The sequence below is a fragment of the Oncorhynchus tshawytscha genome, linkage group LG19 (assembly GCF_018296145.1).
Source record: "Oncorhynchus tshawytscha isolate Ot180627B linkage group LG19, Otsh_v2.0, whole genome shotgun sequence".
Taxonomy (NCBI): domain Eukaryota; kingdom Metazoa; phylum Chordata; class Actinopteri; order Salmoniformes; family Salmonidae; genus Oncorhynchus; species Oncorhynchus tshawytscha.
The window spans coordinates 41,809,375-41,826,078 of NC_056447.1; the positions used below are offsets into that span (position 1 = coordinate 41,809,375).

Genomic DNA, 16,704 nt, shown 5'->3' on the forward strand with positions numbered 1-16,704 from the left:
TGGTTATTAATTGATTAACCTCGTGTTGTCAGTGTAGAAGAGAAATATAGGAAATCATCCGTATTATCAACGCACACGATGCTGATTGGACTGGTAGTAACGGTTAAAGGGTGTGCATCAAGTCAAGGCCCAACTTGGTAGTTTTACTTAGACCGACGTTGTGGACGTAGTTTTCGCTAACATTGATAATTTGTTTGGGCAAACTTAAACTTAGTTTTCATTTACAACTGCGACCCGGCGAAGATAAAGCAAAGCCGTACGACAAAAACAACAGAGTTAGAAACAAACGTGCAGTCAATAACACAAAATATAAATCAAATCAAATTTTATTTGTCACATACACATGGTTAGCAGATGTTAATTCGAGTGTAGCGAAATGCTTGTGCTTCTAGTTCCGACAATGCAGTAATAATCTAGCTAACAATTCCAAAACTACTACCTTATAGACACAAGTGTAAGGGGATAAAGAATATATACATAAAGATATATGAATGAGTGATGGTACAGAGCGGCATAGGCAAGATACAGTAGATGGTATTGAGTACAGTATATACATATGAGATGAGTATGTAAACAAAGTGGCATAGTTAAAGTGGCTAGTGATACATGTATTACATAAAGATGCAGTAGATGATATAGAGTACAGTATATATGTATACATATGAGATGAATAATGTAGGGTATGTAAACATTATATTAGGTAGCATTGTTTAAAGTGGCTAGTGATATATTTTACATTTCCCATCAATTCCCATTATTAAAGTGGCTGGAGTTGAGTCAGTGTGTTGGCAGCAGCCACTCAATGTTAGTGGTGGCTGTTTAACAGTCTGATGGCCTTGAGATAGAAGCTGTTTTTCAGTCTCTCGGTCCCAGCTTTGATGCACCTGTACTGACCTCACATTCTGGATGATAGCGGGGTGAACAGGCAGTGGCTCGGGTGGTTGTTGTCCTTGATGATCTTTATGGCCTTCCTGTAACATCGGGTGGTGTAGGTGTCCTGGAGGGCAGGTAGTTTCCCCCAGTGATGCGTTGTGCAGACCTCACTACCCTCTCTGGAGAGCCTTACGTTTGTGGGCAGAGCAGTTGCCGTACCAGGCGGTGATACAGCCCGACAGGATGCTCTCGATTGTGCATCTGTAGAAGTTTGTGAGTGCTTTTGGTGACAAGCCAAATTTCTTCAGCCTCCTGAGGTTGAAGAGGCGCTGCTGCGCCTTCTTCACAATGCTGTCTGTGTGGGTGGACCAATTCAGTTTGTCAGTGATGTGTACACCGAGGAACTTAACTTACTACCCTCTCCACTACTGTTCCATCGATGTGGATAGGGGGGTGTTCCTTCTGCTGTTTCCTGAAGTCCACAATCATCTCCTTAGTTTTGTTGACGTTGAGTGTGAGGTTATTTTCCTGACACCACACTCCGAGGGCCCTCACCTCCTCCCTGTAGGCCGTCTCGTAGTTGTTGGTAATCAAGCCTACAACTGTTGTGTCGTCCGCAAACTTGATGATTGAGTTGGAGGCGTGCGTGGCCACACAGTCTATAAGTTAGTGTGTGCAAATGTAGAAGTGACCATCGTTATAACTCGGTCATGGTGACTTTCTACCTGTAAGTTGCGAAGTAGCTGATTAACTAGCTAGCAAGTTGTTGCTGTTTTTTAGTTAGCCTACTACCCTACTCTTCTACATTTCCACACACTGTAACTTACATAAATATAAAAATCTTTCTTTTGTGTTATTGACTACGTTTGTTTGTAACTCTGTTGTTTTTGTCGCACTGCTTTGCGTTATATTGGCCGGGTCGCAGTTGTAAATGAGAACTTGTTCATATTACATTTAAAGTTTTTTTGTTTTTTTTATATTGCGGTGGTGTGTGAATCAGGATTATACCAGGCGAGTAGTAGGCCTACCCCGTTATTTTTTTGTGGGCAATGAGGCTCTCTTCCCATGGCAGTTGTACACTGCACTTGTGGTATTTACAATTCCAGTTTATCATATGAATATATATACTGCTCAAAAAAATAAAGGGAACACTTAAACAACACAATGTAACTCCAAGTCAATCACACTTCTGTGAAATCAAACTGTCCATTTAGGAAGCAACGGGGGGCGGAGCTAGCATGTTGGAGTGAACGGCTGTGCGTGAGAGGCTCCTGCAACTTTTTTGCGAAATAATCTAATTTGACCTACTTTATGGCACTTTTTACAACAAATGTTTCTTTCTAATACAAGATTGTAACTTTTTATATGAAAATGCCGAGTAATAAGCGACCAAAGGAAATCCACAGCGGAGGCCTACTCCCCACTAAACAACGAGACAGACATGGCGGGAGGCACATGCAACAACGTGACACTTACAGAACTAACTGGGCTTTGGGGGAGCTACGTGTTGCTATAGCTGAGGATCTTAAGGCCACTATTGCTGAACTGGACACCCAAATCGAGAGCATCATTCGAACGGTCGCTTCGCATGGCCAGAGTGTTGTGGACCTTGAGAAAGCTTCTGAATTCAACGCTGGTAGGATCGACGAGTTAGAGAAGCTATGCACGTCATTGCAGGATACTGTGCAGAGGCTTTCTGTGAAAGTGGTGGACCTGGAGGGCCGATCCAGACGTAATAACCTTCGCGTTGTTGGTCTGGCAGAGGGGGTAGAGGCGGGCTCTCGCCCCACCGACTTCTTCGCCAAGCTATTGAAGGATGCAATGGGATCGGATGTTTTGGATTCGGATCCCCAGCTGGACCGCGCACATCGCTCCCTTGTCCCAGTGCCTGGACCGGGCCAACGTCCTCGCCCAGTAATCATCTGTTGTCACAGTTTCAAGACCAAGGATCTTATCCTGCGTGAAGCTCGAATGAGGGGCAACCTGTCACATAAAGGGCATCCATTCCGTGTCTATGAGGATTATGCGCCCGATGTGGCAAAGCATCGCGCCGACTACAGAGATGTCATGACCAAACTCTACAAACTCCATCTTCGCCCAGCCTTACTCTTCCCTGCAAGACTAAGAATTATCCCGCCTTCCGGTGAGAAGATTTGGCTCTCCTCGGTTTTGGACGCAGAGAAGTTTATCCGGGGATATACACCAATCCCCCGTACAGGTTAGAGTGCCTTGTTATTGCGTGTTAGGGTCTGCTCAAGGACTCGAATCCATACTATACCATATTGGGTGAAAACGTATTAAACGGGCTCGACAAGGGCTACCGAACATGTAAGACGCTGAGCAGACCAATGAATGGCGGTCAGAGCTCTCATTTAACGTTAAATTCACTTTCATCCCGGCTGTGCTCAGAGCGATGCATATTTTTTACTTCCAGGTTTGATCACTGACACCTTCGGACAGATATACTTATATTCCCCCACTTTTGTTTTGTTTCATTATTTATTTTACAATCCTTACATTATTCTTACTACCATACCATTTATTTATTGCTTGGGGGTGATGGTTGGGAGGGGGCAGACACCTGGTTAGCAAGTTGATGTTTTGTGCCGTTCTGCCTTTGTCTGGCCGTGGGCCTCTCTCCCGACTAGAGTCCCACCAGCCCTCTGCAGTGCTTATGTCTGTGTAGGTGTGCGTACATATAATTACTATTTGTACATAATTACTATTTTCTCTTAGCATTTTAGTATTATGTATGTGTATTTTAAATCAGTGTAGATTGTTATTCTGGGGTATGAATGTGTGTGTGTGTGTGTGTGCATATGGATGTATATACATATTCTTTAAATATATATTTTTATATATGATTTTTTGTGTGGGTATGTATACATACATGTGTATGTGTGGGTATGTATACATACATGTGTATGTGTGGGTATGTATGTGTGTATGTATATATGTATGCATATATTTTTATTTATTTCTTATTAAACATGTTTTTTTTATGGTGGGAACGTTTAATTTAACAAATCCTTGTTCCGATCTCCTGACCCACAGTATGTAAAGGTACGGCTGACTATGTCTGTTGTGGATGGTTTATTTTTTGACCGGCAGTGCTTAGCAATATAATCTTGAGGCTATATCTTGCTTTTCTCTGGGATTGACCCAGGATGACGCTTAAATGCGCAATATGTTTAAGTTGCAACTTATTCGGTTTAGGTTTATTAGATGCTAACTGAACACTTAACTCGCGGGAGCCTCCTCAGTTCATATGTTAGTAGAAGTTCTAGGATAGTGAGAGGTGAATGTATAGTTGGGATTTTATTTTTGTTTTACCTCTTGTTCGAGGTCGCGCCGTGCTTTTTGGCATCGGCCAGACAGTGTGTTTATTATTTTAATTTTTCCTTTTTTCCCCTGTTTGTACATGCCTGTTAAATGTGGGTTGATGGGGGGGGTAAGTGTTGGGGAAATTAGGGGTACAGGGTGGGAAGTAAAGGTGCTTGCAAGGGGGGAGGGGTGGGTTGGATACTGCTCGGGTGTAGGTGCTACATATGCTGATCGTGATGGTTTGGTGCGCTTTCTTACCTTTTTATCAAGTTACATGGTATGCAGACCACCATAGGAACTACAAACGAGAGGAGGGCGGGGCTTACATTCACTTCCTGGAATGTCAAGGGTTTAAACAAACCAATTAAGAGGGGCAAGGTCCTAGCCCACTTGAAAGCACTCTCGTCTGATATTATATTTTTGCAAGAAACCCATCTGAAGAATAACTCTCATAGCAGACTTAAGTGTAGGTGGGTGGGGCAAGTGTATCACTCTAACTTCTCTGCCAAAACGAGAGGCACAGCGATTCTGGTACGGAAAGGAATTCCCTTTCTACATAAAACCACTATTGCGGATAAAGAGGGTCGGTATGTGATCGTAATAGGAGAAATCCACTCTACCTCAGTAACTCTACTAAATATCTATGGGCCAAACATTGACAACCCCTCTTTTTTCGAAAGAGTCCTTGCCCTGATTCCAGATATCTCCCATACTAACCTGGTCATTGGAGGGGACCTTAACTGTGTGCTAGACCAATATTTGGATAGATCCTCTACCCGGCGAACCCCTACCTCCTATTCAAGCGAATTCTTGAATACCTACATAAAAAATTCAAACTTATTTGATATATGGAGGATCGCTAACCCTATGGGTAGGGAATACTCCTTTTACTCTCATGTTCACAAGGTTTACACTCGAATTGACTACTTTTTGTTGGATGCTAGACTACTCCCCTATACCTGTAATGTGAGGTATCATGATATTATAATCTCGGACCACAGTCCACTCACCTTCTCCCTGAGATTGGGTGACATTGTACCAAACGAGAGGGTCTGGAGGTTGAATCCTCAGCTCCTCACAGAACCAACATTCTGTGAATATCTTAAAGACCAAATTACATTTTTCTTTGATACCAACGACAACACAGAGACCTCCCCAGCATTATTGTGGGAAACACTGAAGGCTTATCTGAGAGGCTGTATCATCTCCTTTCAGGCTGCCAGGAGTAGGCAAAACAGAGGAAAACTGGAAGAACTGGAGGGACAAATTCACTTACTGGATAGGGAGAATGCTAGCCACCCATCTATGGAGAAACATTAAAAAATGACCTCTTTAAAATTTGAATATAATTAGATTCTCTCAGCTAAAATTGCTAAATCTTTTCTCTATGCCAAGCAAAAATATTTTGAGTTTGGTGACAAACCACACAAATTACTCGCCAGACAACTTCGAAAAAATGTGAGTGACCGAATGATTCACAGGGTTAAATCTGCATCTGGGGAATTACTCTCTTCCCCCAAAGACATCAATGACAGATTCCGGCAGTTTTATGAGACTCTATATACATCTAAAGCGGATCCTAACCCCTTAATTATGCAAACATTTTTGGAGGACTGTAATCTTCCTGCCCTGAACCAGGAAGATTCTAACTTTCTGAATAAGGAAATATCTCTTGATGAAATTTGAGAAACAATTAAATCTCTAAAGAGTGGCAAGACCCCGGGCCCAGATGGATACCCTGGTGAATTCTATAAAACATTCAGCAACATGCTCTCTCCCTACCTGCACAAAATGTTGGTTCAGGCCAATGAGGATGGAGCTCTCCCTTCTACTTTGGACGAATCGTTCATTACAGTTATACATAAGAAGGGTAAAGATCCAGAAGAGGTAGGGTCATACAGACCAATATCTCTCCTTAATACAGACCAAAAGATTTTAGCAAAAACTCTGGCTAACAGGCTTAGCACTTTAATTGGCAAATTGGTCCATTCGGATCAGACCGGCTTTATCCCTAACAGAAACTCATTCAATCTCAGGCGCCTCTTCAATATGATGTATTCTGAGGTTACCCAACGTGGACCTTGCCGTCATATCTCTTGACGCCGAAAAGGCCTTTGACCAAGTTGAGTGGCCCTATCTATTCAAGGTCCTACAGAAATTTAATATTGGAGATAGGTTCATAAATTGGATCCAGCTTTTATAACGGAACCCCTGTGCCAGAATACTCACTAACCAATCCTTGTCGCCCCGATTTAACCTCAATAGGGGGACATGGCAGGGTTGTGCGCTGTCGCCTATGCTCTTCGCCCTAATTATCGAACCGCTCGCTCAGACGATTAGATCTCATGCAGCAATACACGGCTATAATACTAAAGATACCCTAAATAAGATCTCCCTATACGCAGATGACATCCTCTATGTAACAGAACCCCAGGCTAGTATCCCAGCTATTCTTGATGTGATCAATTTGTTTGGTACCTTCTCGGGATACAGAATAAATTGGAACAAGAGTGAATTAATGCCCATACGGTCGCAAAATACCTCCTGGCTAGAACATCTCTCATTTTAAGTTATCTTCAGAAAAATTTACCTACCTAGGAATTGTAGTTACCAAACAATACTCTTTACTATTTAAAGAGAATTTCCCCTCTCTGATACAAAAACTCAAAGCAAACATACTATTTTGGATAACTCTACCAATTTCTCTGCTCGGAAGAATTAATGCCATTAAAATGGTCTTCCTCCCACAACTGCTCTACCTATATCAGAACATCCCAGTATTCATACCTAAATCCTTTCATAAACAACTGGACTCAATTATCAATCCTTTCATCTGGGATTATAAAACACACAGGATAGGTAAAAAACACCTCTGTAAATCCAAGATGGAAGGAGGATTGTCTCTCCCAAATTTTATATTTTATTACTGGGCCGCTAACCTCCGCGTTGTTACGTTTCTGTTGGACGACGTACTTCCGGCATCCAGCTGGCTTAGTATGGAACGTGAGGAGTGTCACCCCTTCTCTATTGGCGCTGTGATTTTGTCGCCTGTCAATCTGGAGATGTCACTTTATTGTAACAATCCTATTATACATAGCACAGTCCGAATCTGGAAGCAAATTAAAGTCCACTTTGAGCTTAGACCAATGTCATTCATGCTCCCTGTCGCCAGGAATCCCTCCTTTGCCCCCTCTAACCTTGATAACACCTTTTGAGCGATGGGGAGAGTTGGGGATAAGTACCATAGGGGATTTATACATAGAGGGGACCTTTGCTTCCTTTGAATTGCTGAGGGAAACTTATAATCTTCCCAGAAGTAATTTTTTCAGATACCTACAAATTAGAGACTACGTTAGAAAACACCTCCCAACATTTGGGAATGCTAAACCTTCCATGTTTGACGGATGCATAAAAATATGCCCCACCTCAGATAAACTGATAAGGAGGGGGGGGAATCTTCCCTCTTTCTTTCTACGTGTCCTTGTTTTGTATGTCATGTTTTGTATTATTTGTTCTGCACCCAGAACTCTGGGTCTTGTTGTTCCTGTATGCTCTTTTATGTTTAGATAAGAATTGTATACCTGTCTTGTATACCTATACACCATTCTTGTGTGTGTTTTAATTAAAATATTTGAAACAGGAAGCAACACTGATTGACAAATGTCACATGCTGTTGTGCAAATGGAATAGACAACAGGTGGAAATTATAGGCAATTAGCAAGACACCCCCAAATAAAGGAGTGGTCCTGCAGGTGGTGACCACAGACCACTTCTCAGTTCCTATGCTTCCTGGCTGATGTTTTGGTCACTTTTGAATGCTGGCGGTGCTTTCACTCTAGTGGTAGCATGAGACGGAGTCTACAACCCACACAAGTGGCTCAGGCAGTGCAGCTCATCCAGGATGGCACATCAATGCGAGCTGTGGCAAGAAGGTTTGCTGTGTCTGTCAGCGTAGTGTCCAGAGCATGGAGGCGCTACCAGGAGACAGGCCAGTACATCAGGAGACATGGAGGAGGCCGTAGAAGTGCAATAACCCAGCAGCAGGACCGCTACCTCTGCCTTTGTGCAAGGAGAAGCAGGAGGAGCACTGCAAAATGACCTCCAGCAGGCCACAAATGTGCATGTCTGCTCAAACGGTCAGAAACAGACTCTGAGGGCCCAACGTCCACAGGTGGGGGTTGTGCTTACAGCCCTACACCGTGCAGGATTTTTGGCATTTGCCAGAGAACACCAAGATTGGCAAGTTCGCCGCTGGTGCCCTGTGCTCTTCACAGATGAAAGCAGGTTCACACTGAGCACATGTGACAGTCTGGAGACGCGGTGGAGAACGTTCTGCTGCCTGCAATGGAGACGCCGTGGAGAACGTTCTGCTGCCTGCAACATCCTCCAGCATGACCGGTTTGGTGGTGGGTCAGTCATGGTGTGGGGTGGCATTTCTTTGGGGGGGCCGCACAGCCCTCCATGTGCTCGCCAGAGGTAGCCTGACTGCCATTAGGTACCGAGATGAAATCCTCAGACCCCTTGTGAGACCATATGCTGGTGCGGTTGGCCCTGGGTTCCTCCTAATGCAAGACAATGCTAGACCTCATGTGGCTGAAGTGTGTCAGCAGTTCCTGCAAGAGGAAGGCATTGATGCTATGGACTGGCCCACCCGTTCCCCAGAACCTGAATCCAATTGAGCACATCTGGGACATCATGTCTCGCTCCATCCACCAATGCCACGTTGCACCACAGACTGTCCAGGAGTTGGCGGATGCTTTAGTCCAGGTCTGGGAGGAGATCCCTCAGGAGACCATCCGCCACCTCATCAGGAGCATGCCCAGGCGTTGTAGGGAGGTCATACAGGCACTTGGAGACCACACACACTACTGAGCCTCATTTTGACTTGTTTTAAAGGACATTACATCAAAGTTGGATCAGCCTGTAGTGTGGTTTTCCACTTTAATTTTGAGTGTGACTCCAAATCCAGACCTCCATGGGTTGATAAATTTGATTTCCATTGATCATTTTTGTGTGATTTTTGGTGTCAGCACATTCAACTATGTATAGAAAAAAGTATTTAATAAGAATATTTCATTCATTCAGATCTAGCATGTGTTATTTTAGTGTTCCCTTAATTTTTTTGAGCAGTGTACTTTAAAACCTTTAATTTAACTAGGTAAGTCAGTTAAGAACAACTTCTTATTCTGTCCCTTGTTCAGGGGCAGAATGAAAGATTTTTACCATGTCAGCTCGTGGATTCGATCTGGCAACCTTTCGGTTACTGGCCCAACGCTCTAACCACTAGGATACCTACTATGTAGTATTTGCTCAATGAGTTTGTACTGTTTTTATGTGCATCTGTATTAACTAGTTTTCTCTCTTGGTTATTTTCAGATTCTGAACTTGATGTCGCACTGAGGGACTTTACCTTGTATCAAGATCCACTGATAGCAGTAGCTTGCTGTAAAACATTTTCACACCTGGGGGGGGGGGTGGGGGGGGCGGGGGCAGAAGTATCCTATCACTGAAGTGACTTAAGGGGAATAATGGTGATTTTGCGCCGGGCACGGCCGCCTGCTTCCGCCCCAACCAGCAATGAATCTTGACTCGCTCTCGCTGGCTTTGTCTCAAATCAGCTACTTGGTGGACAATTTAACTAAGAAAAACTACAGAGCCAGCCAGCAGGATATACAACATGTGAGTAGCATGTGGTATTATGTTCACAAATTGTATTTTTTTTTCTAGTTTTGCCACAAAAGCAGTACACACATTTTCAGACGTTTAAAGGGCTATAGCTAAGTAGATTTTGACACGTACATGCATTCAAAATTCTTATTTTACCTTTTATATAACTAGGCAAGTAATTTAAGAACAAATTCTTTTTTTCAATGACGGCCTAGGAACAGTGGGTTAACTGCCCTGTTCAGGGGCAGAACGACACATTTTTACCTTGTCAGCTCGGGGATTATCACAAAATGATTGTAAAACGAATATGATTCTACTGTTCATAGGATTTTTCTGTATAAAAAAATGGGCATAATTGGTGGGTGTGGCAGGGTGTGTAGCAATGTCGGCATGGCTGAATTTGGTTAGGGTCTTGGTTAAAACATTTTTTGAAGCCCCCATCTTAGTGACGTTTTTAAAGCCAGTTTCCCTCAATTCTAGACATTTAGCTATGTAGCCGAGATAGCTTAAACTGCAAAATGTTGATATTTTGCAGTTTAAGCTAATTTCCTGCAATTTTTCAAAAATGTTGTTCTTATGATCAGTTATTGTAACAATCACTACTCCCAAATTCATAGTTTTTGTCTAGCTTTTATTTTAGTGATAGTTCTCAAATATTTAACAATATTTAGATAATCTTTTTTTACATTCTTTATATCTGGTTTTAGTAGTTTAAGTTTACACTGAAAAGATTTTTCCACCCTGAAAAATGTATTTCACTAAAAACAATGTTTGGATATAGGTGGCCTGAATAAACAAGATGTTTCTATGCAGAGAGAACCCTGGGTTTAGAATTGCATTAGGTCTGACAATTATATTGTGGCTCTGACGGCTGACCTGTTTGTTCTTTTGTTGAATGTGTTCTGTCCCAACAGATTGTGAATCGTCACGGCCCTGAGGCAGACAGGCATTTGTTACGCTGTCTTTTCTCCCATGTGGATTTCAGTGGCGATGGTAAAAGCAGTGGCAAAGATTTCCATCAGGTAATTTCTGATTTAATAATACTCATTACACCAGTTGCTAAACAGATTTTAGCAATGAGGATTAAGGGTTTCTTTAAATTTCCTTATTGGTATTGTCTATCTTGCCTTTATTATTTTAGAAAGTGACTCTGCTTTCCTATTTTGTCCTTAACCTGTTCTGTTATGTTCCCTCTTCTCCCTTTTACCTTCGTTTGCCCACTTGACCAAGACACAGTTTCTGATCCAGGAGTGTGTTTCACTGATTTCAAAGCCAAATTTTATTTCAACACTCTGCTACACAATCGACAATCCCTTGCACTACCAGAAGGTAGGAGACGTGCTTATTTTCTTATCTTTGTAAAATAATTTTGCAATTCATAAATATTATTGTACATTTTCTGCAGTGATGAAGTGGGTGCACGTTAGACCTCTGTGCCAAAATTACTGTCTGCATCAGAATAACTGTGTAATGTTTTCTAACCTTTATCATTTTCAGAGTTTGAAGCCTTCCACCCACTTGTTTACTCAGTTGAGTAAAGTTCTCAAGTTAAGCAAGGTTCAAGAAGTAAGTAAAGTGGAAATGTATGTTGTCAGATGGTGGTTTTTATTGTAGTGTTTAAAAATAATATGCCAAGCAATTTGAGATTCTACATAAATCTTTCTTTTTTTCCCCTAAGGTTATATTTGGCCTTGCTTTGCTGAATTCGTGCAACGCAGACCTTCGTGGTTTTGGTAAACTCAGTTTTATATTTAATCATATGACTATACCTGCTGATTTGAAACCACGCAATGTTTTATCTGTATGGGGGGTCACATGAGCTATTCTGTTATCAAGGTGTCCAAGTGTAGCACATGGAAATGTGTGAAACACTCTCCATAGCCTGATGTGTCCCTACATGGGCCGAAAAATAGCTAGCTTTTCGCGTGGCACAACTGTTAAAAAGATGCTTCGCAAGGGCCAGTCACTTGTGCTAAAAAGGCAGAGGTCCTGTGTTCAAGCCTCTGCGCTGAATCAGGAGGAAGCAGTACTCTCTAAGCAAGAAGCTTGACATCCGTTATTCAAGTCTAGAGATGAAACGGTATGAACATTTCATATCACAATTATAGTGACAAATTATCACTTAAGTATTGTTGCGGTATTATTAAAATGTGCTGGAAATGTTCAAAAAGTACTGATAAACATACTGAAATCATTTCACCAAGTTTTATATTGAAAACAACAAATAAAATTAGCTATGGACTATGTACTTTTTGTGTGCATAAACTTTAAAATAATAACATTAACATTAAAGATGGCACCATGTGGCGATGAAGTAAGCTTCCCTAGTGCAGGTTTAAATGAACACAACCTTAAGTAAGCAAATCAAATAAACAACAAAATTAGCAGCACTCACTTTGTAGTGAGGCACGGCAACCTTTATCAGCCTCAGAAAGCCAAGCCTCTCAACAATTTGAAGTGGCACCATGTCCTTGGCAATGTAATGTGAAAGGGCTGGAGTGAGGTCTTGAGCATTTTTTTGATGTGGGTGTATAAGCACCCTGCCTTTTTAAACGCTTGCTCGATTGTCTGTGTCACAACTAGATGAGGGACCAGGTGCATCACTGGGTTTGCCTGCTGCACGCCCACTCTGTTAACAAGGGAATAGTAAATGTAGTCGTATTATTATTATTGGCGTTTTATTATTATTCACTTAAGACTGTGTATATCTTCAGTGTTGCATTTGAGTATATGCAATGGCCCCATGCGCAATTTACAGAAATACAAATGAGTCTTAACTTTGGCATAGGGGGCAGTATTTTGACATCTGGATGAAAAGTGTGCCCAAAGTAAATTACCTGCTACTCAGGCCCAGAAGCTAGGATATGAATGTAATTGGTAGATGTGGATAGAAAACTGTTAAAATAACGTCTGTGAGTAAACTGAAATGGCAGGCTAAACCCAGAGGACAAACCTTAAAAATAAAACAAATTCAGCATACCACTGATTTCAATGTACTGGCACTTTTATAATAGTGCGAAATCGTCCCCTATTGCAGTTCCTAGGGCTTCCACTAGATGTCAAGAGTCTTTAGAAAGAGTTTTGTGCTGGGTTTTTTGGGGGGAAAATGAGGGAGCAGTTGTAGTTTTTGTAAGTGGCTCCCATTTTGTCTGTTGTGTTTCCAAGCGCATGGCCAAGAGTGCATTCTTTTTGTTTATCTCCGGTAAAGACAATGATTCTCCGTCTTAAATTTTATTGTTGCGTATTAGGGTACCTAAGGATAGATTACAAACGTTGATTGACTTGTTTGGATAAGTTTATTGGTAACGCTTGGGATTCATTTTGTATGCATTTTGACGGAGGGAAACCGAGTGGATAAACTTAGTTATGGATATAAAGAAGGAATTTATCGAACAAAAGGACCATTTGTAATGTAACTGACCTTTTGGAATGCCAACAAAAGATCTTCAATGGTAAGGCATATATTATATAGCTATTTCTGACTTTCGTGTCGCAACTCCCTGGTTGAAAATGATTTATGCATTTATGTGCTGGACACTGTCCTCAGATAATTGCAAGTTAACTTCGCTTGTATTCGCTATAAAGTAGTGGTTGGTGGTCATGAAGATGACTGAAGAGTTTTGAAGTGTTAATGTAAAGGAGTACCTGGTATTGTGTAGGTCAGGAGAACTGTTTTATGTACCAGGTGGCTATCTCTCGGTTATTGTCCTCAGGTGGGGCCTTCAGTATGTCAATTGCTACGGTGTGGCAGGGGTAGTCAGCAAAGCAGAACACATCTGGGCTCATGAGGGAGTGCTGGATGAATGACAGCTGGAAGAGAGTGATAATGGTCAAGAGGGCTGAGGAGAGGAGTTCATTGATGTGAATGAAGGAGTTTGTTACCTTTGGAAATAAGACAAGTGTTAAGTGTCTTGACATTTACATATACCTGGCCCAATCTCCTCCTAACCTGACCCATTCTCCTTCTTACCTGTCCTTCAGCATGCTTCCAGGGCCGGTAGATTAGGTCGACAGGGAACACCTCCATGCCCAGGCCCCTCTGGATCCCATACATCACCATCTGCAGTCCCTTGCATGTTCTGCAGACAGTGTGACCATCTTCGATTAAGCTTCCCTCAGCACTCTTGTGAAACCCAAAATACTACCACACTTCAGATTTGGTCCTCTTAGAAGGCTGAAAAATCTGCCGAGCGCTGTCACTGCCTTCTGCCATGTTTTCACACAAAACAAAACCCATGAGGCATGCTGTACCTGCGTCAGGCTGTTGCTAACTTTGGTTGATGCAGGACGGTATTTACTATGAATTTTTCAATCCGTGGTAATCAAACATGGTTTTAATGATTTAAAATGTAAAATGGTAATACTAATCGTCGGGTATTATACAGTGGTTTATTGTGAAACCGGTGACTGTTTCATCCTTATACAAGTATTTATTTGAAATATTTCCCAATTTGTCTTTAGCCGCGCAGTTCGTCAAACAAAGGCTCCCGGACCTCCTCCGCTCGTACGTGGACGCGGACCTTGGAGGAAACCAGGAAGGTGGCTTCCAAGATATTGCCATAGAGGTCCTGCACCTGCTTCTCTCTCATCTTCTTTTTGGACAGAAGGGAGCCAGCGGGGTCGGACAAGAGCAGATTGACACGTTCCTCAAGACACTGTGCAGAGGTGAGGGGCATAGACGCACTACTTGAAAGGAAATGTTAATTATTTCCAGAAGCAACAAACTCTGATTCCTTCATTCACAACAATCTGGTCGTTTTGTACATGTTGCCCCATTAATTAAATATTCTGGTTCAGATTTCCCACAGGAGCGCTGCCCTGTGGTGCTTGCACCACTGCTATACCCTGAAAAACGGGACATTCTGATGGACAGGATTCTGCCAGACTCGGGAGAGTTAGCCAAGACCATGATGGAGAGTTCTCTCGCAGAGTTCATGCAGGAAGTTGGCTATGGCTTTTGTGCAAGGTGACTGATATTTAGCAACTGAAATGCAAATTACAAATCGTTTTTGATGTCATGCATGACCACTAAGGAATTCAATGTCCGTTACCCCTGTTAATGTATTGTCTGTCTTTCATTCTAAGCCTCGATGAATGCCGCAACATAATCCTACAGTATGGGGTGCGAGAGGTTACTGCCAGCCAGGTGGCCAGGGTCCTGGGGATGATGGCTCGCACCCACTCTGGCTTGTCTGATGGAATCCCCCTACAGGTGAGGGTTGAACTGATGGTAACATACTGAAGCTCTGTTAAAAAAATAAATGTAAAAAATGACACTGCGCTCTAAGTATACTATTGTTTTTCTTTTTTCTTCCTCAGTCCATCTCGGCTCCGGGCAGTGGCATTTGGAGCGATGGAAAGGACAAAAGTGATGGCTCTCAGGCGCACACCTGGAATGTAGAAGTTCTAATTGATGTGGTCAAAGAAGTTGTAAGTTATAGTGGAATTACATGTTATTCCCCTTCAGTTGGCCATTCATGTCTTGCTCTTTGTACAGAAAATGTCCTTTTTATATTTTTTTTATATTATATTTTTAGAACCCCAATCTGAACTTTAAAGAGGTGACCTATGAGCTTGACCACCCTGGCTTCATAATCCGGGACAGCAAGGGACTGCAGATGGTGGTGTATGGGATCCAGAGGGGCCTGGGCATGGAGGTGTTCCCTGTCGACCTAATCTACCGGCCCTGGAAGCATGCTGAAGGACAGGTAAGGAGGAGAATGGGTCAGGTTTATGTAAATGACAAGACACAACACTTTGGTCTTATTTCCGGCAGTAACAAACTCCTTCATTCACATCAATGAACTCCTCTCCTCAGCCCTCATGACCATTATCACTCTCTTCCAGCTGTCATTCATCCAGCACTCCCTCATGAGCCCAGATGTGTTCTGCTTTGCTGACTACCCCTGCCACACCGTAGCAATTGACATACTGAAGGCCCCACCTGAGGACGATAATCGAGAGATAGCCACCTGGTACGTAAAACAGTTCTCCTGACCTACACAATACCAGGTACTCCTTTACATTGTTCTAATAATTAATGTCATGCCATTTGATATACTTTATTTGTGATTATCGCCTCACAGGAAGAGCCTGGACCTGGTGGAAAGCCTCCTGCGCCTCTCTGAGGTGGGCCAGTACGAGCAGGTAAAGCAGCTCTTCAGCTTCCCCATCAAGCACTGTCCCGACATGCTGGTGCTGGCGCTGCTGCAGATAAGCACATCCTGGCACACCCTGCGCCACGAGCTCATCTCCACCCTCATGCCAATCTTCCTGGGCAACCACCCCAACTCTGCTATCATCTTACACTACGCCTGGCATGGACAGGGCCAGTCCCCCTCTATCCGTCAGCTGATCATGCACTCTATGGCTGAGTGGTACATGAGAGGGGAGCAGTATGACCAGGCCAAGCTGTCCCGCATCCTGGATGTGGCCCAGGACTTGAAGGTAGGTAGGGAGGGATCCATGTGTTTGTTTTTTTTCAGGAAATGTATAGTTTTGTGAAGGTATGGTGTTCACCCATTCTGCTCAGTGGGTTAAAACACATTTTGTTAAAATGCATTTTGTTGATGGCATTTCATTTGCTTATGTTATAAAATACACTTTTACCAAGACAATTGATTCTTCATGTTCTGAGTTGTTCAGCCTGGTGTTTCCCTAACATATCGTTAACATTATATTTAAAAAAATCGGGAATTGTAACCTAATACATCCGATAATAAGCACCAAGCTCTGTTGAAGTTGCGGTGCAGCTTTATCGCCTAAACGTTTGAGGATTTTATATTTTGTGGTCCTCGTCTTCCAAGTTGTTTCTGCGGGTCGCAAAATTAGCATGACCCG

The 16,704-nt window shown here is 42.7% G+C and overlaps 1 protein-coding gene across 18 annotated transcripts in view; it reads left to right on the top strand.

The window, feature by feature from the left end:
- LOC112218788 (CCR4-NOT transcription complex subunit 1) overlaps window positions 1-16,704 on the top strand; it is a 40,210-nt gene that overhangs the window by 1,275 nt on the left and 22,231 nt on the right. For 15 of the 18 annotated variants that reach the window (XM_024379926.2, XM_024379937.2, XM_024379933.2 and 12 more), the window contains exons 2-13: window positions 9,574-9,876; window positions 10,779-10,886; window positions 11,095-11,193; window positions 11,362-11,430; window positions 11,543-11,597; window positions 14,326-14,529; window positions 14,662-14,830; window positions 14,950-15,076; window positions 15,184-15,294; window positions 15,402-15,572; window positions 15,712-15,839; window positions 15,951-16,311. In XM_024379926.2, the coding sequence (XP_024235694.1) occupies window positions 9,775-9,876; window positions 10,779-10,886; window positions 11,095-11,193; window positions 11,362-11,430; window positions 11,543-11,597; window positions 14,326-14,529; window positions 14,662-14,830; window positions 14,950-15,076; window positions 15,184-15,294; window positions 15,402-15,572; window positions 15,712-15,839; window positions 15,951-16,311 (1,704 nt within the window). In that variant the 5' untranslated portion in view covers window positions 9,574-9,774. The remainder of the gene's footprint in view (window positions 1-9,573; window positions 9,877-10,778; window positions 10,887-11,094; window positions 11,194-11,361; window positions 11,431-11,542; window positions 11,598-14,325; window positions 14,530-14,661; window positions 14,831-14,949; window positions 15,077-15,183; window positions 15,295-15,401; window positions 15,573-15,711; window positions 15,840-15,950; window positions 16,312-16,704) is intronic. The other 3 variants (XM_024379928.2, XM_024379932.2, XM_024379943.2) reach the window with 1 other exon arrangement.